The sequence below is a fragment of the Drosophila biarmipes genome, chromosome 2R (assembly GCF_025231255.1).
Source record: "Drosophila biarmipes strain raj3 chromosome 2R, RU_DBia_V1.1, whole genome shotgun sequence".
Classification (NCBI taxonomy): Eukaryota; Metazoa; Arthropoda; class Insecta; order Diptera; family Drosophilidae; genus Drosophila; species Drosophila biarmipes.
The window spans coordinates 7,174,999-7,199,319 of NC_066615.1; the positions used below are offsets into that span (position 1 = coordinate 7,174,999).

At 45.6% G+C, this 24,321-nt stretch overlaps 6 protein-coding genes and 1 long non-coding RNA gene across 17 annotated transcripts in view; 4 read left to right on the forward strand and 3 right to left on the reverse strand.

Moving 5' to 3' along the window:
* The first annotated feature begins 2,347 nt into the window (after positions 1-2,347).
* LOC108026634 (uncharacterized) lies at positions 2,348-14,275 on the forward strand. Its single transcript, XM_017097655.3, has 7 exons — positions 2,348-2,457; positions 2,593-2,664; positions 9,931-10,483; positions 10,605-10,828; positions 10,885-11,215; positions 11,274-13,008; positions 13,067-14,275. Exons 3-7 carry the CDS (start codon positions 9,950-9,952, stop codon positions 13,399-13,401), a joined length of 3,159 nt encoding a protein of 1,052 aa, XP_016953144.1. The 5' UTR covers positions 2,348-2,457; positions 2,593-2,664; positions 9,931-9,949; the 3' UTR covers positions 13,402-14,275.
* LOC108026637 (uncharacterized) lies at positions 14,251-14,791 on the reverse strand. Of its 2 annotated transcripts, none has more exons than XM_050887737.1 (2): positions 14,659-14,791; positions 14,251-14,592 (listed from the first exon to the last, which is right to left on the reverse strand). In XM_050887737.1, exon 2 carries the CDS (start codon positions 14,588-14,590, stop codon positions 14,315-14,317), a length of 276 nt encoding a protein of 91 aa, XP_050743694.1. In that variant the 5' UTR covers positions 14,591-14,592; positions 14,659-14,791; the 3' UTR covers positions 14,251-14,314. The 2 variants fall into 2 exon arrangements, with proteins under 2 accessions (XP_050743694.1, XP_016953148.1); XM_017097659.3 differs by having other exon boundaries at positions 14,251-14,606; positions 14,659-14,784.
* Positions 14,792-14,857: 66 nt separating this feature from the next.
* Positions 14,858-17,244, reverse strand: LOC108026635 (probable hydroxyacid-oxoacid transhydrogenase, mitochondrial). Its single transcript, XM_017097656.3, has 5 exons — positions 17,114-17,244; positions 16,965-17,049; positions 16,176-16,550; positions 15,978-16,119; positions 14,858-15,806 (listed from the first exon to the last, which is right to left on the reverse strand). Exons 1-5 carry the CDS (start codon positions 17,161-17,163, stop codon positions 15,064-15,066), a joined length of 1,395 nt encoding a protein of 464 aa, XP_016953145.1. The 5' UTR covers positions 17,164-17,244; the 3' UTR covers positions 14,858-15,063.
* Positions 14,947-17,923, forward strand: LOC108026638 (uncharacterized). Its single transcript, XM_017097661.2, has 2 exons — positions 14,947-15,045; positions 17,286-17,923. The coding sequence occupies exon 2, from the start codon at positions 17,309-17,311 to the stop codon at positions 17,522-17,524; it is 216 nt and encodes a 71-aa protein (XP_016953150.1). The 5' UTR covers positions 14,947-15,045; positions 17,286-17,308; the 3' UTR covers positions 17,525-17,923.
* Positions 17,924-18,204: 281 nt separating this feature from the next.
* On the forward strand, positions 18,205-18,602 carry LOC108026639 (uncharacterized). Its single transcript, XM_017097662.3, has one exon. The coding sequence runs from the start codon at positions 18,236-18,238 to the stop codon at positions 18,386-18,388; it is 153 nt and encodes a 50-aa protein (XP_016953151.1). The 5' UTR covers positions 18,205-18,235; the 3' UTR covers positions 18,389-18,602.
* The window catches only part of LOC108026632 (kazrin), a 41,901-nt gene continuing 36,172 nt past the window's right edge, over positions 18,593-24,321 (reverse strand). For 5 of the 9 annotated variants that reach the window (XM_050887726.1, XM_050887727.1, XM_050887724.1 and 2 more), the window contains 6 exons: positions 24,064-24,225; positions 23,808-23,952; positions 21,743-21,763; positions 20,734-20,845; positions 20,000-20,023; positions 18,593-19,941 (listed from right to left, as the gene is read on the reverse strand). In XM_050887726.1, the coding sequence (XP_050743683.1) occupies positions 19,489-19,941; positions 20,000-20,023; positions 20,734-20,845; positions 21,743-21,763; positions 23,808-23,952; positions 24,064-24,225 (917 nt within the window). In that variant the 3' untranslated portion in view covers positions 18,593-19,488. Of the gene's footprint in view, positions 19,942-19,999; positions 20,024-20,733; positions 22,947-23,807; positions 23,953-24,063; positions 24,226-24,321 lie in introns of those variants that run through there. The other 4 variants (XM_044092071.2, XM_044092073.2, XM_050887728.1 and 1 more) reach the window with 3 other exon arrangements.
* On the forward strand, positions 20,213-23,534 carry LOC127011011 (uncharacterized). 2 transcript variants are annotated; one of them, XR_007764007.1, is made up of 3 exons: positions 20,213-20,712; positions 23,140-23,354; positions 23,415-23,534. It is a non-coding gene; the product is annotated as an uncharacterized LOC127011011 (long non-coding RNA). The 2 variants fall into 2 exon arrangements; XR_007764008.1 differs by having other exon boundaries at positions 23,146-23,354.

Genomic DNA, 24,321 nt, shown 5'->3' on the forward strand with positions numbered 1-24,321 from the left:
AAATCTTAACTTTCCTAAAAATTTCAAGCATATACCACAAAATTTAAAAATACCCAAAATGTACATAAATAAAATTTACCAACTATGTAGCCTAAATACAACGAACAATATGTAATTAAACTAATAGACTTCATATCATTAACTTTAAAAGCCTTGCTTCCAGCGCTTTATCAACTAAGTTAGTCTAGTTTTGTAAGCTTCTCTATCTTTAATATTAAATAAATAAACAATAATTTATTAGTCCTTTTCGACAAATGTAGTATTGTAAAAATAAACAAGAAAGGAAGTTAATTTCGGCAAGCCGATGTTTTTATACCCTTGCAGTTATAAGAAATAAACCATCTTAATAACACCATGTGAATTTTTAAGGATTGTTGCTAAGCTCAGTGATACATATTAAAAAAAAATTAATTTTATTCTTTTTTCAGGTTATTTTTTTGACATCTGTACTCTTCTACTCTAACAAGTAGTCCGATTTTTATTCAATTACATTCGAAAGTCTTCAAAATATAGAGAATTTATTCCCAATATTATAAGATAATATGTAAAAGCCCCACAGCTATAACTTGTGTCATATTATTTTCCCACCCATTTTCCGATCGTTCCTACGTCAGCTATGTATATGATATAATCGTCCGATTTTTATCAAATTTAATTCGAAATTCAGATTTAAATAAAAAAGTTATTTCCAAGCCTAGAAGGTTATATGTTAAGAAACACATAAGATATAATTTTTTGTTCATGTTTTCCGACTAATTTTCCGATTGTTCCTATGGCAGCTTTGTGATATAGTCGTCCGATTTTGATAATTCGAAATTCAAAACTACTTAAAAATGTTATTTCAAAGCGATGGAGGTTAAATGTTTAAAAACACCGAAGATATAATTTTTTCATAATATTTTACCACTAATTTTCCGATTATTCAGCAGCTATATGAGTCGTCCGATTTTGATAAAATTCAGTGCGAAATTCAAAACTAATTTAAAAATGGTATATCCAAGCTTAAAAATGTATATTATAAAAAACACCGAAGATATAATTTTTTTATTTTCTTTTTTTTTAATTTTTTCTCCGTTAGTTCCTATGGGAGCTATAAGATATAGTCATATATATATATATATATACTTTATGGGGTCGGAAACGTCTCCTTCACTGCGTTGCAAACTTCTGACTGAAATCATTATACCCTCTGCAAGGGTATAAAAATATATATCGACGTTTTTCAGGCAGAAAATATTTAAAGAATTAAGGCATACTTACGGCAATAGATTCACAATTATAAAACTAGTCGTCTTATTCTATTCGCCCGGCCTCCGAATTCGCTCCAATGACTTTACATGTTTTAACAACTTTTTTGGCGACATCTAGCGCTTGCCTTCGAAACTTCCTTCTTCTTTTACATTGCTCTGAGGTTGGTGTGCTCGCTAATTTCCTGGACACTGAACAAAAGTGTGTATGTTTTATTTGATTTAATTTAGGACGAAACAAAAAATTAATTGCTTTAATTTTTTTAGCTGAAAAGAGATTCTGTGGGAACTAAAGTAAAAGATTTTCAAAACGGATTTCAGGCTTGGCAAAATTATGTTCTTAGGTTAGAGACAGAAAGTGTGAGTATTATTTAAAGCAATAATAGAGCGGAAACTGAAGTTTAAATGTGCTAAAACAACAATCAGATTCTGTCCTTCCCTTTCCATCTAAATACGGGCATAGAGATGAAAAACATCGGGGTTGGCTTGCCAAACATCGATGATACCAATGATACCAAAGACATCGATGTTCTTTCACCACTAGCACGAAGTGAACTAGGGCTGTCGAATTTTTTTTTTTATATCGTATCGATAATATTGTTGTATATTTATTTTTTAAAAATATTTTTACTTTAAACGAAGAGTACATCACAGGCTGATTTAAAATTCACAGCAAACAAACAAGATATGAAGAAATTCAAGAAATCAACAATTATAAAAAATCAATTTTAAGCAATGTAAAAATGTTAAAATAAAAGCTTAGATTCTTATATATTTGTTTTCAGTTTGTATTTTAAACCACTAAAAATTCAAGGAAAACCCAATAACAGACATTTTTGATTCTCAAAAGGAAATTATTTTAGAATAAAAAATATAAATTTTCGAAATCCTTCTCTTGGAGAAACTGAGCTTTTATTTAAGTACATTCAAAATAATAGTAATTAAAAACACAAGTAAAATATTCATTCAATATCTTCAAATTTACGGACACCGTCATTTGCGAATAAGATCGATACGCGATATTTCGGCCCAAAATATCGATATGATAATAATGTTATTAAAAACATTATCGATGTATCGATATTTTCATATATTTTCGACAGGCCTAGAGTGAACCCTCAGTTTAGTTTCAAACTTCAACAGGTGTCAACAGGTGTTGAATACGCGCTACAATAAAGAAGAAAGCGATCTTCCACGATCGAACGACTCGGTAAAGCCAAACAAGCCAGCGGATTTAACGGTCGAGCACGTGATCAGAGTCTCAATAGATAAATTAAAAAGTGCCGGACGGAAAACTTTTAGCCACCGGTGTGCCAAACCACTAAAGTTTGTGTGTTTCTTCTAGCGATCAAAACCAATTCTTGGATTACCCCGCTTCACTTAGAGACCAGTTGTCTGCAAGCAGACCGCTTATTAGGTGAGTTCCTCGGATTTCTCTCCGGATTTTGGATATCGGATCGTATCTCTAGTTCCAGTCGGAGTTTTGAAGATTTGGATGTGATGAACCGATGGGGTGGGGGGCTTAACGAGAAGAAAAGTGCAGTGCAAGCGAGGGTTAAAGTTTCGTCATGCGAGAGAGTGGGATGACGCTAGTGTCCCCCGCAACCAGCAGTTGTCCCGCTCTCCGAGCGTATCTTTCCGTCTCCACTAGTGTGAGTGCTACCTGTGGATGTATCTTTACCTGGCGTATCTGGAAAACATACCGAAGCCCACACACACACTTTTCGCCTTGATTGCAGCTGCTCTTGTGTGTGTGAGAGTGGTACCTCGCGAGTACATTGGTGCTGTGGTGACATATAAATTTAAAACCTGAGTCGCAATTATCTCGGTTAATTCGGCAGGCGAGGCGATCATAATTTTGGTTAAGGTTCTCCGGGCTTATCGGCCGAGCCACGGAAACTCCCAACCCAATTAGACTGAAAATAACAAAGCGTTTAAGCCAGTTTAAGGCAAATGCCACCAGTCAGGGGAAAAACAGTTAAGAGACAACGCGTTTGCTTTTCACAACAACAACAAGAGCCACCAGGTAGATAAGATTACACCTGCGTATGTATTGGGGCGTATCTGTGTGCTAGGTGATCGGGGGAAAAACGAGAGGGAAAGGGGTGAGCAAACCGGTAATGCATTCGCTCAAAAAGAAGTCACCTTCATAACAAACTCGGCGCTCTGCTGCAAAAACACAACACACTCGACTGTCACAGCCAGAAAGATAAATCTATATGGTTTAGGTCCGACCATGATCGCAGTTTGCATATACCACACATAATATGGGGTGGAAGACGGGCCAGCGAGCTATTGGAAAAGCTGGGCCCCACTGGAACCCAGTTTTTAGAGCTGCAAAGGTCGCTGTGGCTGGAATGGATGGGCATGCCATTAGCCATACGCCATACGCTAAACACCATGCCCGACCGTGTTTAATCGGCTCCGAGAGCTTCCTGTAGTATCGGCCAATTAATCACAGACCAGAACACCGATAACAGCCACGAAGAAGTCTCCAAAAATAAATTTGTTCTATACATAATTCAGAACCAGTTCCAATCGATTTTCAATTTTACGTTCGCCGTGCCTATTACCATCTCCGCTGGCTGTGGCGAGCACGAAGCTGGAATTTAAATGAAATGCACATCGCACAAATAATTTAGCCAGATCTGGGCAATAAACACACGTTCATTTGATTTTGAGGTGCGACTCGATTTCCCAGACGTAATCAACCAGTTCGGAGGAGTGCACTGCGAATTCCTGGAAAGCGATTTTGTATGCAAATTTTCAGCTCGGCTCGTCTCGATTTGACTTGGATTGATCTTGGGCTGGGGCAGGGGCTGGGGCAGGGGCAGGGCCCTCGATCCGCAGCAGGATCACAGACATGGAGTGTCGAGCTGTCGCCAGTCGGCTGATGAATTCAGGGGGCATTATCTAATCGCCACATAAGCCGGTCCCACATAGGAACCTCCACGCCGCCTATTCATACAGATAAAGAGCCCAAAAAGCAAACACACGGGGCCAGTTGAGACTTCGACTCCACCACCGAGAGTTAATGAGGTCACATCACTCTCCGCTTCGGCTGTTTCTGGTTTCATGGCTGGTAATTGGCCGGAGTACGAGTTTACGTAGATCGTAGAGCTGCGACTCCGTGGAGGGCGAATTATGAATGCTTGAAAACATCTTTATGGACAGCCGGAGCTGGGGCTGGAGCTGGCCTAAGTGGCCAGCCAAACATTTGCCAACCAGCCTGGGTGTGTGGGTAAACGTGGTTGGAGCCGTGTTTAACACAGAACTTAAGTGTCGGCACATGCGGCGTATGCGCAATGTGGCTGCTCCGCTCTGGCTCGCTCAGAAGTCTTTATTTGACACATGATTGCCATACGAAAACAGCGAAAAGCAAACTATTTTTGAGTGATTTAACGATCCAGGCTGGTTTGTTTTAACAACTTTGGCCAACAATGATGTCATCTGAATGGGCTTCGAATGGCCCTACCTGCGGGGGAAAGCCGAATGCAATTCTCTGTGATCTGGGGTCTCCTTTCTCACTGCTCAATTGAGCGTGGCGCTCGCTCGCATATTTCGCACCCACATTGCGTTGACATTTTACCTTAACCCTGAATCTAATCGATCAAGCCTGACAGTCGGGCACAATGGCATTAGCATTAATCAATTTCTGCCATAAAACATTAGTCATCGAACTCGGCGGTGGTGGTGCTGGTGTTACCACAAAAGCAGCTGACAAATGGGGAAATGTTTTGGCCCTATTCTCGGCTGCAACTTTCTCCTCGTTGTGCAATTGTGCTTTCGGAGCCCAACTGTTGGGCGTTGGATGCTGAACCGCTTTGCGGGATTGCCTTGATTTGCTCTGGTCTGACCATAACTCAAGATCCCGGGGTCTTAAGCCGATTTCACAGCCTCAAAGTTTGGGTTCAGGGTCTCTCGGCTTGGCTTGGGGACTCACCCATTGCCGGGCTAATGAAATGCAGAGAGACTCGGCTGGAAGTGACTCAGAGGAGTGTGCTTACGTGCTATGCAAGCGGTTTCGGGCCCGGAATGCGGCCTGCCACATGGAACGTGGCCAACTGCGTTGGTAGAGGCCCAGTTGCAGTCACTTCGACCCTTAATTTACGCGATAAACTGGTGGCGTATTGTGACCTACACATTCCAAAAATGCCCTCTTGTATTTTTGTAAAAAATTCACATTCAGTATCAATTCGCTCAGAACATTTTTTTATGAACTCAATGATAGAAGAAAACTTCCCAATTTGGCTTGGGATTAGTCATATATCGTTGCAGATTCCAAGAAATAATTTCTTTTTTTGGTTCTGCCAAACTTATGAAATATCATGAAATGAATAATAAATAAAAATTTACGCAGTGCTTTCAAGTGGTACTTAAAATGAATATATTGAGCGAAATCCTCAGCGATTAAGCCTAAGGTATTCCTGACTTTAAGCACTGTCTGTACCACGGGCTCATAAGTCCTACATAGAACTATGTTTTTATGACCTTTAGGTTAATGGGTATGAAAGCTGATTGCAGGTCTTTTGATGGCGGAGATCAGTGCCTTCACTACTTAGAAGTGAGTACTAGGTGCTTAGCACTCGACACTTAATAAATATATAGACGGCTCAACGGGTTGACAATTCCGGACCCTCGTCACTGGGAACGCTCGTGCGACCGATAACCAATACGTGATGGCGAAACGCCTTTGTTATTGAAAACAAAGCCTCGTTCGAGTGCAAAGTTTAGAGCAAAAAGGCCGGGAAAATGTGTTTTCCTCTTGCAAAACTCACACTTGGGCGGGTAAACAAATCAGGTTTCCCTCGGCTAAGCACAATGAAAAGCGTTTTTCTGCTGGGGGCGGAAAAGTCGTGCCCCAGCCGAGCTTCTAGAGCCGAGTTATCCGGCACTCTAAAAGTCGGAAGCGGGGATCGAGCGGCGAAAGGCGATACAGATATTGCTAATGAGCCGCCCCCGCCCGGTGAAAGCAGGTTTCCCACTCGCACCGCCCCCTTAAGTTCTTAATTTATGTCCCGCTTCCTGCTCCAACATCAGGGCTATATATACGATACCCAGGGCATATATACGGCTCGATCCAAACAAAGGGCAATTGCAGGCGAGGAAGCGGGCATTAAGATCGGATTCGAATGGCTGAAATCAATTTATGGCAGTTTTAATAACTGACTTCGCCTGCAGGGACTTCCCGCAGATATCGGCAAATGCACTTATCGGCGCTGTTGAAATTTTAAGCCAGATCCATCAGGAGGTATTACTTAACGACAGGTTTTGGGAAGGTCTTAGTTGAGAAATGTTTATGCGCTCGTAAGAAGTTGCAGCTGCTGCAAAACTGCGACTGACCACAGCAGTAATTTCAAAGAATTTGGATCCACTGACTTGGCAATACACTTATTTTTTAGACCTAAAAATCCAAATACATTGTTAGTTGCTAGCTGCCAGTAATGCACCTTTACAATGAAAAGTGCGACAGCGATTACACTAATGACTTTATTTTGATTCCAATAGCGCACACTCGCTGTGCCGAGTTCAAGCAACTTGAACGTGACCCAATCGGTTATTATACAGAAGTTACATTTGGAAATGTTTAACTCAGAGCGAATTGAAATGGCTTAGCGAGAATTTTCGTAACTCGTAAAGTCATCTGCCTGACTCTTGGCTGCCACTGGGCAAACTTGGCTCACACATCTGCTGCGAGTGGCAGTTTCCAGCCGAAAACCAGTCTGGCCAACAGTTTCCCCCTTTTACCGACTGCGAACTGGTGTGTGTGGTCAAATGTCGGCGTTTTTTATACTTTTGTGTATATTTTTTATGTGCTCGCCTTGGGCCATTTCGTCCATTGTGCTGGCTGGCTGACGAAAATTAACGTTGCAGAAATAATATTCCCGAATGGCGTCCACCGAATAGGACACAACAGAAAGGCCACTCTGATGCATAGATGGAAATCGGATCTCGAACAGTTGGCCAGTGGTGTGCTTTTGAAGCCGAATCATGATCGTAAGTCGTAAAAATCAGCAGAAACTCGTGATGCTAATGAATCGGTCAACAAATTTGACGGCGTCGTGATCCGCAGCTTAGGCCGGATGGAATCGGTTCGGGCCACCCTAATGAAGGCATCAGCTGAGGGATTTCCGCTTTGCCAGTCTCGGTCTCTTCCCGTGGATCGATATCCTGAAAAGGGACAGATGAGTTTCCAAAAAACTTGTAAGATTCTACCTACACGTCCGTTCGCCTCGCTTCACTTCCTGTTAACGCCAGCTATTTTTACCCAGACAGCCGATCATTATCCACCCACGCACACAGATAAATGTATTATTTTGGGTATTTCTGGGTATTCGCCAAAGACACTTTGTGTTGATCTTAAGGCGGAGTCAAGGCGAGACTACCTGGGTTCATTCGCTGACCTTGCTGATCCCGTTGCTATCGCTCCGGAGGAATGCAGTCGCCATTATTTAGGGAACCTAATTTATAACTTCGGCTGGCCAAGGGTCGCACCCAGTTTCCAATTCCCGATCGACGCACCCATGCATAGATCGATTGCCGGGGCCCATCTGCTCTCGAAATCCACATGAGATTTCTGGGTAACCTGATACGGAAATGTGGGCTGGAGGGTCTCATGGGAAGCGTTCATAACTGGAATCTGTTGACAAAATCGACCACATGCCCGCCGTCTGTGAGCCAGTTGATAAACACCGAAAGACCAGCGCCGAAGCCAAAACAAAGTATAACACTAAATCGAATAGACCCTTACGTTTTAGGCAATCTAAGTTAGCATCACGGTTTGATATCGTTTTGTCATGCGATCCCCTGTCGAAGTGTGCCGCCTAACAAAACGCTACAATCCGTTTCCGTATCGGGTTACGTTGAGTTCGGGGCCATTAAGTATGGCAGGGCGAGATCAGGGTTTATCGCGATCGAATGTCAAAGTGTTCTAGAAACAGTTTCAGGAAAGCACTTCCCCATTCGCTGGATGTTAATTAGATGCACGACACTGCAATGCACTCAGATACACTTTCATATTTACTCTACTGGCGGCGGATCGATGAGGGGGATCCATCGGATATATCCCGTCTAGCGCTAATCTCTACAGCCGCAGATAGCGACGGCCATATGATGAATTGGCTGACTCACGAATTTCCGAGTGGAAAACGTATTTGCATACACGAACAAGTATGGCCAGTGCCAGTGCCACTTACCGGTTTCTCTCTAAACTTGAACGGAGCCCCCCGCATAGCCCAGTTCAGGCGGACATCTGTGTACACACATACGGATCGGATCCGATCGGATTGGATCGCTGCAATGACAGAAACGGAATTAATTATGGTGGTTCGGTCGGGGTGTCGACGGCGCCTTGGCCAAAGCTAAAGCTTAGGCCCAAGCCCATTCGAAGCGGGCCAAAAGAGCCACAACATCTTTCGTGACTCGGTGAAATGTGTTAGCCGAGAGACCTAAACACGTTTAATGCGGTCTCGAGACTGCAGTTTTCCCTTCGGGCTGCCAGCTCCTCCGCCACTTGACACCCACTCACAACTCGGCTCGGCTGGCTAAGCGGTTTTGTGGGGTCTAATGAAGTGCTCTAACATACGATATGTATGCGCGTATATTCCCATATCCATGTGGTTATTGGCTGGATAAATGCGATCTATTCTGGCCGCGTTAACTGCGCATTTTGCATTTTGCTGGCGGTCTCAGATCTCCGGCGATCGCGGGTCGTTTGCCCGGTTACGAAAAACATTAATACCTAAAGCTCTTTGTTTACCACTCGGCGAGCCACGGTCTCGAATTGTGTGTTTGCCTTGCCATGAAAACGAAGGCAAACACAGGCGGGCTCTCAGTAGGGGCATCCGCACTCGAATCCGCATCGAATGGGTGGAAAATGCATTCCAAAACGGTCAGTTATGAAACGTGAAGAGACCCCGAAACGCGACGTTTTGTGCCTGGCTTTCGGGGGTTTCTTAGAACCAGCGATCTGGCAAATGAGTTCTTAATTGGCGTCAAGAAACGCTCCGTGGGGATCCCCCTCGTCGGATCGATTCAGAAGCCCAGTAAGATTACCAAATACATTAGTTAGGGTGTCGCCCCATAATCACAGGGCAAACAAACCGAGCAAACGACAACAGATTAACTCAAGTTGAGAACCAGTATCTGTATCTGATCGGTTGTGGCATCCGCATCTGCATTGCTTATCGCTGAAGTGCTTTCGGAAGGGAAGTACCTCACGGATATGGTCGAAAGTGCCAATTGCTTTCGCTCAATTCTGAGTAAGCATTTGAAAATACGCAGGCAATCAGACGAATGCGAAACAATTGCCATTAAACGATAAGCAAACATTTAGAAATTTGTGGATGCGGCTTGGTGTACTGACTAAATTAGCATGGCCAATGATGTCAACTCTCCGGGTGCCAAGGTGCTAATCAGGGGAGTCAACATGGCTCACCATTTCGCCATGCAGATCGCTGATTTTGGAGGAAATAGGTGACACGACGTGCGTATTCTGAGGCCAGTCATGACAACCTCCGCTTCAGTAGAATGTTGTTGATTCAATAAACGTATATCTGCTTATCTGGCTCTGGCAATTAGCGATAAGATACGGCTGCACTGGGTGTGCGTCGTCTGTTTTTTGGTTTCTTGGAAGTGGCCACAACTGTACAGCTCTGCTTTTTCCTCCCTTGGTCCATTTCAGTTTGCCCATCTACAGGAGAATGGGTCGCCAGTCGACTTGCAGGCTGGTCCTGCTGTTGGCCTTCAGCCTGGCCCTAATCCACGCCAGCCATTCGAACGCCGTGAGCAACAAGATCCACTATATCCACGACGATCTGACGGAGAACGAGCTGAGCTCCGGGGAGGATGTGAGCCCCACCGACACGTTGCCCAAGATCTCTACGCCCAAAGTCAAGGAACTTCCCTTGGAGACCATCACCAGGAGCCCCGAGAAGAAGTCCACACCATTGGACACCAAGAAGTCCCTCACCGAGGAGGCCCTCAAGGATCTTATGGAGGCGGCCAAGCACAGCCGGGCGCTGGCCGATGATCCTCACTTCAACAAGATGTTCAACGCCACGGTCGCATCCAGCGAGAAGAACTCTACCGAAAGTGAAGACAGCGAATACTACGGCTACGACGATGACTACAACTATTTCGACGACGATACGGAAACGACTTCCTCGAGTCCCAAGAAGGCCAAGAGCAGTCCTAAGCTGCAGCCCATCGTGGACAGCACCTCCTCGAAGCCCAAGGTATGCAAACCCCTTCCCAATGTCACAAAATAGATAAATTGCTATCGCCTTTCTCCCTAAAAACCACAATTTAAATATTGTGGTTTTGATAACATGTACATTCTATTTTGGTTTGAATTAGGGCAAAACCGCCGACCAAAAGACCAAGGAAAGTACTAATGACATCGACAGTGACTCCCAATATGATTACGATGAAGATTTAGACGAAGATGAGGAAGAGGACGATGCCTCCGAAGATCTTCTAACCGATGATGAGCAGGTGATCTTCAGCGAGGACGTGCCCTGCCCGCGATACTGCCAGTGTTCCCGAAATGTCAACAGCTATCTGGTGGCCACCTGCAGCAGGTTTGTAACTTGGAAACTCCTAACCCTCGCACTTTGATCAACAATCCAACTTGCAGACTTGACACGGGCACCCAGAGGTTTGGATCGGACATCACGGACTTGGTGGTGACCAATGTGGGTCCCAAGTATCCCATTCTGTTGGGCCCCAAGTTCTTCCTCAATCTGGGCCTCAAGAACGTGGCTTCCATTAAAATCGCCAACTGCACCTTGGAGTACCTGCACCAGGAGGCCTTCCACGGATTGAACGAACTGTATGCTGTAAACCTGACAGATGTGGGTCTGGCCATCATTAACCCGGACACCTTCCTTGGCAACAAGAAGCTGCGCATGCTGACCATCTCGGGCAATGACCTGAGCGTGATGTCCGCCGTCCGCTACCTCTTGAATGTAGGCTTTCCTATACAATATTCTACCATTGCTTCACTCCTGATTAACCCCTCTTTAGTCTTCCAGCATTGAGGAGCTGGACTTCTCGCGCAACAACCTCATGGAACTGAATCCCCAGGCTTTCTCCCAGCTCCCCAATGTCGTGTATATTAATCTGAGCCAGAACAGCCTGAAGAAGCTGCCCGAGAAGGCGTTCGAGAAGGTCACTCTTCTGGAGGAGCTGGACCTGTCCTACAACTCGCTGACTGAGCTGCCCCGCGATATCTTCAATGGAACCACCCTGTCCATTCTCCACCTGAAGTACAACACCTTTAACGGCGATCTGCACTTCGGCACCAAGGACCTGCAGCAGCTGGATTTGAGCTTCAACTCGATTGTCAAAGTGCACCACAGCATGTTCGACAAGATGCCCGGTCTGACCAACCTGAACCTCAAGGGCAACGGCATCAAGAAAATCCAGCCCGACTCGTTCCTCACCCTGAAGAGCCTGCGTCACATCGATCTGTCCATCAACGAATTGGAGCAGATCTCCGGCATGCTGTTCTTCAAGAACTCCGAACTGGACGTGATCCGCTTGAACGATAATCCGCGCCTGAGCCAACTGCCCACGGATGGTTTCCTGAGCTACAGTGGAGAGTTCACTGTCTACTACCTGGATATCTCCAACTGTGCCATCGGTCCGCTGGGTCAAAAGGCCTTCTCCACGATGCCACATCTGACCACCTTGAAGTTGGCTTGGAACAACATCAACCACTTGCCCCGTGAGATCTTCACCAGGTTGCACAAGCTGATCGACTTGGACCTGAGCAACAATCTGATTCCCCGCATGGACGACCTGATCTTCATGGACAACGGTGAGCTGACCAAGCTGAGCCTGGCCGGCAATCCCATAACCCACTTGTCGGTTCGCCTCTTCCTGCCATTGCACCAGCTCCGCTCCCTGGATGTCAATGACTGTGAGCTGACTTCCCTGCTCTCCGATCGCGAAATGGGAGTCGGTTACAAGATCTTCGACAGCCTGCGCAGTTTCAACGCCTCTGGCAATCTTATCAAGAAGATCTCCTCGGAGGATGTGAAGAGCTTCAAGAACCTGCGCTCCTTGGATATCACCAACAACCCGCTGAAGTGCACCAGCGATTTCCAGGACTTCATCAGCTATGTAACCCTGCAGATGCAGATGACTCCCAGGCGCCTGCCGGTCCTGGCCAATTTGGAGGACGATGCCACTATTGTGGAGCTGGAGACCCAGGCGCAGGCCGGATGGGCGACTTTGGCACATGAGGTGTGCAAGCATGCCGAGGGATCAGATTTCCTGGATGAGAAGAAGGCCGACAGCGCAGAGGCCAAGCTGGAGAAGCGTCTGAAGGAGAGCGAGAAGAAGCTGGACGAGGACGAGGAGAAGCTCCTGAGCGTCCTGGACAAGAGTGTGTTGGACAAGAGCCGGCTGAGCAGCATGCAGAAGATCATGAAGGGATCGGTCAACGCTGAGACTGTGAAGCCAGAGGAAGACAGTGCCGAGGAGAACCTGAACAATGGTGGTGAGGACAAGGAGGAGGACAGCAGCGATTATGACAGCGACGAGGACGATGAGGATGATGAAGACGACGACGATGATGACAACGATGATGACCGCTTCGAGGAGGCCAAGAAGAATGCCAAGAAGGCCAAGAGCGAGGCGAACAAGGCCATCGAAACGTTTGTGAATAAGGAGCTGAAGCCGGTGCTGAAGGACGAAGGTGTCCGAGCGGAGGAGGTGGACATGTCCGAGGAGACGCGCGATAGGTTCCTGCTGGGTAAGTAAAACTCGTTTTGAAAATAAAGAGCTCATAACAATATTTTGAACCTCTTCAGACAAACTGGGCTTCGACAGCGAAAGCGAGGAGTCGGATGAGTACACCGAGAAGATGATCTTCCACGGCCAACTGTCCTACGACGTTGTGGTTCCGTTGGTCATCGTATCGTTCTGCCTGTTGTTGATCGTGCTCTCCATCGCCCGCGTGATCTACGTGGTGCTGCGCAAGCGCGGAGAGCGATACCGCATGGCCCTGCTGGCCTCGAAGAACTCCTTCGTGTACCAGAAGCTCAGCGAGGACATCGTGAAGCCCACCACCAGCAAGGACCAGAAACAGCCCAAGCACCTGAAGCAGCCCAAGGTGCACCGATATGCGCCCATCAACCAGGTCTAAGTCCACCCAGAATCAACAGTTCCGGGTTGGACTTTGCGGAAGTCGTTCGAGTTGCGCTGTTTTTCTAATTTATAAGTTTATTGCTAGTTGTAAAAGTGAAAAATCACATCAGACAATTGACTACACACAAGCACAAGAATGAAAAGAAACAGGAGGAGGAGCAGTAGCTGGCAGTTAAAAGTATTAGCGAAAGTGCGAGGAAACAAAGCAACAACTGAGAAATACTTGAATCCAAAAAGGACAGAGAAATCTAAGAAAAATCCTATCCCATATCCATGAAATAGCCTACACCTAGTTCTGTTAAATCCAATCTGAAGATGTTTGGCGACAGCAGAGGTGGGTCCAGAGAACGCGTTTGATTAGCAGCCGTTTCGAAAGCAACGGACTGGCACCTTATCGAGCCACTGCCCCAGCCCCATCAAATAAACCATATCCATACTTATGAGAATTTCGGGAACAACTTGAAGATTTAGTGCCATTTTGCCAAAATTCAAACCGAGCGAAAATTACTTAAAACATTAGGGTTTCTAAACTGAGTGTCCAGTCAGAAAAGAGAAACGAGAAACGGCAGTAAGGCTTTTAGATCCGGGTCTGTGTAGCAAACGGTTAGAAGACTCCCTAGAATGACGTCTGATTTTTAATCTGATCAAGAGATGAGAAAAATAATTAATGCATAAACTATGTTAAGACTTTTTATTACCTTTTTTCCAATCGAATTCAAGTTATCGCCTAACTTATTCGACTTTGAAACCAATTCCGAAAACAATAAATTATTTTAACCAAACCGATCGTAATCTTTACAATGCATACTTAATAGACATACATACGTACTTTTAACAATAACATGCCTTTCAATAAAATTGAATATATTTTATCTGCGTTCAATAAAAGACTCATGAGGGCCGACATCCGCTTACTCCTTTTCGTAGAGGGTTAAGTTCCGCTGGAAGCCGAGCCCCAAGCCGAGTATCTCCTGGTCCCGCTTTAAGTCTTCTCTGATTTGGCGCCACATCCGTTCAAATCCGCTGTCGAAGGGCATGCCCACGAATCGATTATGTCTCGAGCGGAGTTCTTCGCCGATCTGCTGCCACATTGTCTCGAACTCCCTGTCGTAGGGCATTCCGATGAATTTACTGCGGCATCCGGAGTATGCGAACGTGAAGGAGTACTCATGTTCGAGGTTAAGCATGTCTAAACCCATATTACTACTCAAGTAAAATAAATAAATAAATAAAATTATTTTGTTTATAATCTTACAGTTATACAGCCGGCTCCTTGAAATATTCGGAGTTCCAGCGTGTGTCCCAACAGACCAGCATAGGAACGCTTACTGAATCTTTATACACAGAGGACTCTCAAGCGAGTACCAGAACAAAGGAAGCCCCCAAAATAATGCTGAATGTACACAAAATCCGTTGCGCCAAGATCATAATGTAAACAAAAACACGAAGCGGAATCAAATTTCCAGTGATTTTCTGTGGGGTCTTTAATAGTATACGTATACATACAAAAGTGTTACGGTCCACCCTAAGTTTAGGAAATGCGTCTTTTCAGTTGGAATTTAAAAAGCTCAAGTACGGTCAGTTTTCAGCCACGGATCCGTTAGTTTAACACTTTTTCTTGAAGCGAACCAGTTGAGCGTGGGTAAGTCAAGCTCCCAATTTAATAGACCACCATGGAGTTCTCGAAGAGTTGCGAAAGGTTCTCCTCTGTCTGCGCCCTGGGTGCCAGTTTAGTGATCCTCTCCTGGGGCAGGGTTCCCTCAACCAGCGCGGGCACATCGCTGCTGGAGAATCCCAGCTCTCGGAGGCCATTTTCGATGCCAGCACGTACCATGAAGCCGCGAACGGTGTCCGCCAAAAGACGACCGGCGTCTGAGTTTCGAACACCCCGCACTTCGGCGCCCAGCAACGCGGCAGCCTCCAAATGCCGCTCCGGACAAGCTGGAGCGGTGAACTCAAAGACCGCCGGAGCACTGATCACCACAGACAAGCCATGAGGAATGAGGGCGTGGTCCGCGGAGTAGCCCTTCGGTTTGTAGTCCCTTACATTTCCGGAGATCGGGTAGGACAGTCCATGGCACAGGTGCACTCCGGCATTGCCAAAGCCCACGCCCGCCATCGTGGATGCCAAATGCATCTGGGATCGGGCCTCCAGGTTATCGGGTTGGTAAATGGCATCCACGAAGTTCTTTCGTATCGCCTCCAAGGCGAAGCGAGCCCACACATCCGACACGGGATTCCTGCCCTGATATGTGGGTCTCAGGCTGGGATCACTGGGCGCCGGACCTCGTTCTCTGTAATCCACCGCCGTAAAGCTCTCCAGGGCATGACAGAAAACGTCGAAACCAGCGAAGGCCATCACACGTTCCGGCTGGGATAGGGTGTGCAGGGGATCAATTATAGCTGAAGATAAATAATCAGAAATTAGATAGGGAAATTAATCATTATATGTTATATAATGTATTGGCTTCTTACACCTGCTATCTTGTCTTATGTGCATTTTTAGTGACCGTATTAACCATTTTGACTAATCAAATGCAATCAAAATCTGTTAGAGTGAAATTGAGAACTTACCCAGAGTGGGCTTCAGGAACTTGCTGGAAATCCCAGTCTTCGCATGCAATTTCTTGTAGTCAAAGATAGCCACTCCAGTAGTTTCTGAGCCGGTTCCCGAGGTGGTGGGCATGGCAATAAGGGGTTTCAGTTTCACAGATATCTGGGGAATCCAAAGACATTGTATCTAGTTTTAATACCAATTGTACGAGACCTCACCTCCTTGCCCTTGCCTATTGGGCAGTTCACATAGTCCAAAAACTCAGCCTCCCGGTCGCTACTAAACAGATTGGCTGCCTTGGCGGTATCCAGGGCTGATCCTCCTCCAATGGCCAGAAAGGCGTCGAATTCCTTTCGACGGGCAAACTCCACTGCTTGCCACATGCTGCCATCCGTGGGTTCCACGCGGGTTTCATCATAGATTTCGTAGCTGATTCCATGGCGGGCGAGGGAGTCCAAGGCCACTTTCACGGAAGGCAGCTGCACCACACTTTTATCGGTGACCAGACAAACCTTCCGGGCTCCCAAGTTGCGGAGATCAGCTCCAACTTCGGCGCTCACTCCGGGTCCAAACCGAACTGTCGAGGCTGACATCTGGAAAGAGGAAAGAATATAAATTTATTTTAAATTTATTCTATATAAAAAAAAGTTGGGCCAAATTGAAAGCTTCATGAGTTAAGGCTAGTTTAGATTTTAATAAACATGGGATAATAATTCATTTTTTGTATCAATGAAAATGACGATAAAGATCAGCATCAAATCAAATCTCCATCCTATTCGGGAAAGATTCTTAGAAACTTCGTACATTTCTTAAATTTCCAGAATTCCCAGATTGTTTTCAAAATGGTAGTTTTTTAAATACAAATGAAATTCAATGGAAAGTTGTGTCATATGCATCATAGTTTAGAGTAACTTAAGATCGTTATCTGTTGAAGACTTTGAATGTCGGGCTGGAGATGAGCATCTGCTATCTGCAGGTGATCCAAAGTCCAAGGTAAAGCCACTTACCTCGAAGGCGTATTCCATGCGACCCGTTTGGGAGGCCGTTGGAGCGGCTGAGCCATAGTTATGCGAGTGGGCGGGGCACTTGCACCTGTAAGGTATTATAAAGGTTACATCGCTGGAAAACCCGCAACAGCTTTCAGTACTATACTTACGAATTGGCCACGATCGTGTTGATCAAACCCAAGACATTCTTTCGCGACATTCTGTATGCCAATGAAGTCAGCTGTTCCGCCCCCTGCCTGATAAGACCCGAATCGATAGTTGGCGCCACACGAAAGAAGTTCTCAATCGATAGCTGATCATTTAAATCTTTCTGTCTTCCAGCTTTGAAGAACGAAAACCCCAGAATGTGCGACTACCAGATGGAATACTCGTTTGTGTTTGAAGAGAGCTCCTGCGAGGGCGACGTGTCGATGGCAGCCTATGATAATGGCTTCGAGTCCCTGTGGCAACAAGTGGGCGAGGAACTGCGCAGGGAGCGGGAAATGAACGAGCTCGGCCAGCTTTTCCAACAAAACCTGAGCCTGAGTCCGCCCGCCTTCGCGGACCAATGGAGATTCTGAGGGGACCCCTCAAGCCAGCTCAATGTGATATATGTACAGTATAGACTTAGCAGATCAGCCGCCAAAAAAGTGGCCTTCGCTAGAGCATTTTCGAAAAGTGCTCGTAGATTTTATAGTAGTATAATAGTATAACAACCAAAAATGTTTTTGTATACCTTGTTCACTCCTAGTTTACGCAATGGTCTTGTCCGTGCCTTCAAATGTTTGCTTTCGTGAAAATTCGCTTTGTTTTGTCACTCTACCAAGTAATCAATTTGTACCAAACACTTGTCCATAGATCTTAATTTCGCAATAGTTTGCCTTCGATAATGTATACAAGAACAAAGGGCAAGTTCGAGACTTGCTGTCTTCTTACTCAACACGATTCTAATAATTTTGCAATGTATGATCGTTCGAAAACCCATTCACTTTTAATTGGGGTCCCACAATCAGATGTGACTGCGATTCGGTTGCAGGGGGAACAATTGTTCGCTGGAGCTAATTACCTAAATGATTGTCCGCCCATTTTTCGCGCTGGATTTACAACTCAATTTGGGGCGCTATCTGGCCCATCTGCGAGCATAAACAACTGGCGATGGTAAACGATGTTGACGGCTGTTCCCCTCATTAGCATGCAGATCGTCGCGATCCGCTGGGCGCCGGACCATAAAAGTTCGACTCCCGGCGGCCGGCCAGCAGTTTGCATCCGACTGGTCAGTACTCGGCATCGAGATGAAGTGGTTTAGTTTGTTCCTGGTATTCGGGATCCTCGGGCTCATCGGCAGCCTGGGCACCCTCACCATGGCGGAGCCCGTTCCGGAGCCCAAGGGCCGTCCGCACACAACTCGACGTCCCCGGAACGACAATGACAGCGATCGCCGCTAGCAACCCGAGCGGATGGAGGACATGGGGGACAAGGAGATGGAGGTGGACAGGCCTTCCCGCAGATGCACCGAACCACAGCAGACACAGGAGGCACATCGACTCTCGGTGAAGGTCAAATGTTTTGGAGTTGAGAAAATGCAATATGTTGAGGTCCTGCTCATCTAGCGGGCGGGATCTCCCCGAGCACAATAAAGACGCGTGCGCTTACAACAGAGTTTTGATCATTGGTTTATTCGATAGTTCTTGTTCGTCATAGGTCTAGGGTTAAATTGGTCAGCTTAATAGTACCCTGACGCTCTCGGGGATTCTCGATACTGATAGATTGGCGGTTAAAGCGGGCTGACTGGCTTTCTTTGGTTGTGCGAGGGCTCGGGGTGCGTTTGTATTACCATATATTTGATTCGGTTTCTGACTTGCGTGCTTACTCCTTTTACCATTAGCAGGCGATATTGAACGCTGCTAGGGCATTCCATAATTTACAAGGTTCCGCCGTTCGCGGCTTATCAAATTTAATTCAATAGTTTCCGTTTCCATTTGCTTAGCTACGATAGTTCGGTTACAAAACAATTTCAATTTATCTAAGTTGCAATCGCATCTCCAGAGTCTGCGTCGTCTTAGAATTCTGTGAGTATAGGTCGTGTTGCCACTCAATGTGCCTCTATTAACTCGGTTTAGAACTAGCTTTACAGTTAGATTACAATTAGAATTACACATATGCGATTGATTAAACTATTTCAGTTGATTCGAGTTTGGGGAGGAGTGTTTGATTCGGATAGAGCTTAGTCTACACACTATTTATGTCGTAATTACGTTTAGCATATAGTTCGTAGTTCTATCTGATTTGATCAAATGATTACTCGCTTATTTGTATTACTTGACGCATATGTATCTGTATCTGCCGAATGCTTGCATCTTGTAGGTGGGTCTGACACTGACTTGAACATAATTGAGTTTGCTTACGGGCTAGGCTCAAATGCAGCTGGGAAGGTTAATGGATGGGACTCTGGGAAGAGGGGAAGATGGGACTTGACTTTCATGCGGGTACAGCTGAGTATCTTTGGTAGTGGTACTTTGCATCCTATCTAGCTAGCTCTTCTCTCCTATTCGGGGGACTCCGAGGAGGCCGAGATGCCCCCCAGGCTGCAGGCTCCCACGCTGCCCGCACTCGTCGAGGCCCCGATGTCGCTGATGCTCTTCACGCGACGCCGACTCTGCTCGTACAGCATCTGGGGGTCAGCCAGCCCCGCATCCAGCACTCCGCCCGCGGGCGGGGCGCTCACTCGGTGACCAGGCGGCGGACCGTGACTGTAGATGCCGCCGGCCGAGGGGATCGGCGGTGGAGCCGTCGTCGGCGGCGGCAGGAAGTGGTGGTAGTGCTGCTGCTGGGGATTCGTGTGCGGATGGGGATACTGGTGGCCTATGGTTGCGTATATTCCTCCGCCACCCTCGCTGCTGCTGTACGAAGGCGTTGGGGAGGTGGAGTTCCCGAAGGAACTGCGGTCCCCGGTGCGATGGGGCTTGCTGTTAAACCGAAAGGCCTTAGAAAGGGAGCTCTGCAAGGAGAAGCACTGATCAAAATGGGTTCTACGGGTATTAATTCTTCCAACTCACCTGAGATCCTTTCCATGCCGAAATCTGTTTCGTACACGAAAAGAAAAAAACAAAATTTAAAAAATTTAACATTTTATGTCATCTCCTACAGAACTAATTTGGAACCTCCGTGAAGCTAGTGGTGTCGCTAGATAGCTAGATTGCTAGTAACTTTTCAAGACTTATTATTTGTTTAGTTCTGTTATTGTTATTATTCGTTTTATGTGTTGACTAACATGCTAATTTGATAAAATGGTTTGAGAAAAATAATTTAAACTAAAATGATTCTTATGTATCTTTTAATGAGAAAATTCCAACAATATATTTTCATAAGTGATGGCTAGAAATACATATACAAGGCATTGAAAAAATTAAGATAGACAAACAATTCTCCATTAAATTTTAAAGTGTCTAAAAGTATGCTGCGAAAAATCTGTCTGCCATTCCCATATATCACATACTTGTAGGCATCTAAATAATTAATACACAATAAATTTAATTTTCAATTTCGATGAAAGCCTGTGAAAGTTAGGAACCACAGAAGAGGCTTTCAGAGAGATGAAAACACTGGCTGGCTGAGGCCTCTTAGGTCCCTAAATATTTTATGCCGCAGACACCGAGGGACAACAAAAGCTTCACGTCAATTCAGGCTAAGGACACAGTGATATCATATTGTCGGCTAGCACAGGATTATCATACTCAGGACCTAATTGGCTATAATATGGCTAAGATATGTGAGTAGTCGGAGTACTTACCCTGAGGTTGCCGCTCGAGCGGCGATCTGTTGTGGCATAGTGCTGCAGTCCGCCGGGTCCCGTTAGAGGCACTACGCCGCAACCGGAACGGATGCCCTGACCCAGAGTCGCTCTACACAACAAACATGGCAATTTCGATTTGCGAATTTTTGCATAGGTCGTATGCGTGTGTATGTGTGTGGTCGAGAGTGGGTTGTTTTGGGGCGTGTAGATATATATCATGTTGTAGGTGGGTGGGTGTGCATGTACATTCGGTTTCGTAGGCAGGCAGGCGGGCAGGCAGCACATTAAAGACAGGACACAGACGGCAGATACGGGAGTGTTGAGTTTGGAGATTGGAATTCGGAGCATGGAGTGCGGGCGGTCAGGCAGAGCGACAGAAAGAGCGAGAGAGCAGGCAAGGCAGGCACACATACACGCGGAAGGGGGGTTCGATGTGGTGTTGTTGAGTTGTTGATTGGTTGTTGTTGATTGTTGTTGATAAGTTGTTGTTGAGTTGTTGTCGGTTGTGTTGTCGTTGTGTTGGTAATCGTGTTAGACAATCAAGCAGAGGTAGCAACAACAACAAGCCGTCGATTCGATTACCAAATTACGAAATGGAAGAGCAAACATACGGATGTGAAAGCAAAAGAGAGTGGATCAAATATAGGAAAGATGGAAAAAGAAACGGGACAAAGACGAAAGAATCTGGTTAATCAATGTTGGAGAGTTACGTTTAATTTGTTTCGTATTTAACTACACGTAGCGTAAAACAACAAGGAAACCAAAGATCTGTGGTGAGCGAAAGACCCCCGAAAAAACACAGTAAGGAAAGGAAAAGTAACTTGAAAAAAGAATAGCATTGCTAACAGACACGAAACCAGCAGCCATAATATTTGTAGTTTTGTTTTTGAAAGCCTTAGAATGCCAATCACACATAGTATCGATAGGGTATTGTATGCAGTGGTACTTAGTAAGATGACAACGGTAAGACTAGTTCAAGCTACTTAAAAACATTGATAACACATACATAGAACTTGTCTTCGAGTGTCTGCGTATGTTTTCGAGTGTGTGGGTGTGTGAGAAATAGAGAGAGATAGGCTACTTAGTAAGCAAGTTTTACTTACAATTGACACTGTAGTTGCAAAATTGCAAAACCAAATTAACGACTTCTTAAGGAAATAAACTAAGGGGTGTTACCCTGCGGTCAAATCTCTAGAGCCACAAAATCAACATTTGAAAGTGCTAGAAAGTATGCAACGAAATGTTTTTTCGCAGCTATACGCAGCCATAAGCAAACCATGTCAATCAAAATAAAGCAATTGAGTGCACACTTTGGGGCACCGCAAATATTGTAAAACAATATTTTGTAGAGATTCGAAGAGCATAACTCGATACCGCAGGGCAAAACTCATTCAAAACGCTTCACAGTATGCAACACCAAACATTGACTATATCATCTAACCACGGGAATGTAGATGTGTATGTGTTCATGGACTCGTGTGCGAGTGTGTGGTTATGTAATTGGTCTTTTAGGTTCCATTGTGCGTTTAGTGGCTGTCTAACCGAGCTCAGAATAGCTCAAATAGCTCCTGTATCACAGAGAACTTGGGTGTTCCGGCCTAGTGACGAAAGACGCTCGGGTGGAAGGGTGTGTGTTGGCATTTGCAATGCTCTATCTTAGGCGTAACAATTGTTAATATCTGAAGTACTATATACCTTACATTACACTGACAAGAAGCCCTAGTTCTACGGATCTACTACATTAAATGCTTGACTTGTAAATCAATCTGAGTAAATGCAACGTTAAGCGCTCCTCGAGGAGTGTATCGTTATAATATCGATATCGGATATGCAAAGCTTGGACACTGGTTTTGATTTCTTGTTGGGTGCGTTCCTAGTTCGATGCCTAAAGCACTTAATGATATTGTGGTATGATTACATGTACTGCTACGGATCGATGTTCGACTATTCTGGGGTGAGTCTATAAACTATTCGTAGTGACGAAATACTAGCGCTGTGCTCCAGTTATTGTTCTCTCCCTATACTTATTATCGTATCATCTTCATCAGCTTGGCTAAACAACTCGTACGTCTCCCGTTTGATTTTTGATTATTATTCATTTTCGTTATCTTGCTCTTTGGTTCGTGCGGATTGTTTAGTGGCCCTGCAATTTGGCCAATTGTCTGGAGGCTTCCATTTGAAATTCTTCCATTTGACAGTAAATAAGGTATCTGCAGTGCGGATATAGAAAATACGAATAAACATGGATCGAGATATTGGTTGGGAAAGAAAAGAGAGAGAAACATGGCCACAAGGGCCGCCATTAGTGCGATTCGCTTTATGGGGACGTTATATTTCAGATACAGATCGTCTAGGACACGTTCACAAGATAAACAACGAAACAAAGTACATTATTATCTAAAGTTACAGGCTGGAGACCTTACATACTTATGCAAGAGTAGATTTGGACAGATTTGGATACAGATATGACATCGCGTGATATGACATCTAATGAGTCGAGAAGTTGGCATTTCTGCGGCCCCATTTCATTGGGGAGGTGGAGAAGATAGATGGATGGTATGCACTTAAGAAGCAGCTATAAACTCATGATCAAAGCACTAAATATATTAAAGCCAGAGGTGAGTATGGATGAATGTGAGTGATGAGTGTATGTTGGGATGATGATGACGGTTATACAGGTGATGGAGTGAAGCCTAAAGAGCTCCCACAGTGACGCAACGCTTCCTGCTAGCAAACTCCAAACAAAAAATCGGCTTGTAACCGATATGGTCTTAACGAAGGTGCAAAATAAACAAGAACTCACAACGAAAACAGTTAACAGGAAGGTTATATGAACTCGGGGCTGGGGACTGAAATACAAAACGGCAATAACTCAATCAAAACAAAGGACAACTCTAATCAAAACGCTGTATTACGCTACATATTCATGTCTCCACAGTTCACATGTCAGACCCGGGGGATTACACAAAGGACACGCACACACGGGGCACACTCACAGCTCACACACACACGCACGCACAGAGATAGCGAGAGGGTCTTTTGGGTGGGTCGCTAGGCCCTTAAAAACTCACCGTGCGGGCAAAATGAGGGCATCGAATTCCGTGTTGAGATGTCGCCGTATTATGTTCTTCGAGGGGGGAATGCCCAGGGCGGTGGCCATGGTGTCGCCGGAGAAGGATGGCTCGAGCACCACAAGGCCGCCGTGCACGCCGCTATCTGCAGGTGGGTCGAGAGTGGGTGGAAACGAGATTAGAGCGGGTCAGAGGAGCCCCCTTAATTGCCGCTCTGAATGGCATAATCAAAGAGCAATCGATATGGCACACGCACCCTTCAGGTTGTCGGCGTACTCGCCCAGGTCGATGGATCGCACCCAGCGGATGAAGCGCTGGTTCGTCCACACAATGGGGTCCGTGTCCACCGTCTCCGATTGCACCCGTCTCATGGCCAGCGTCTGTCGGTCGTACTTCACAATGCGCAACACATGGATGCCTGTCGGGGAGGAGGGAGTAGAATTCGCCTTTGATTAGCTTAAAAGGTTTGACTACAACTAATAGCTCTTTTTTAAATGGAAATCCTATCTGGGCT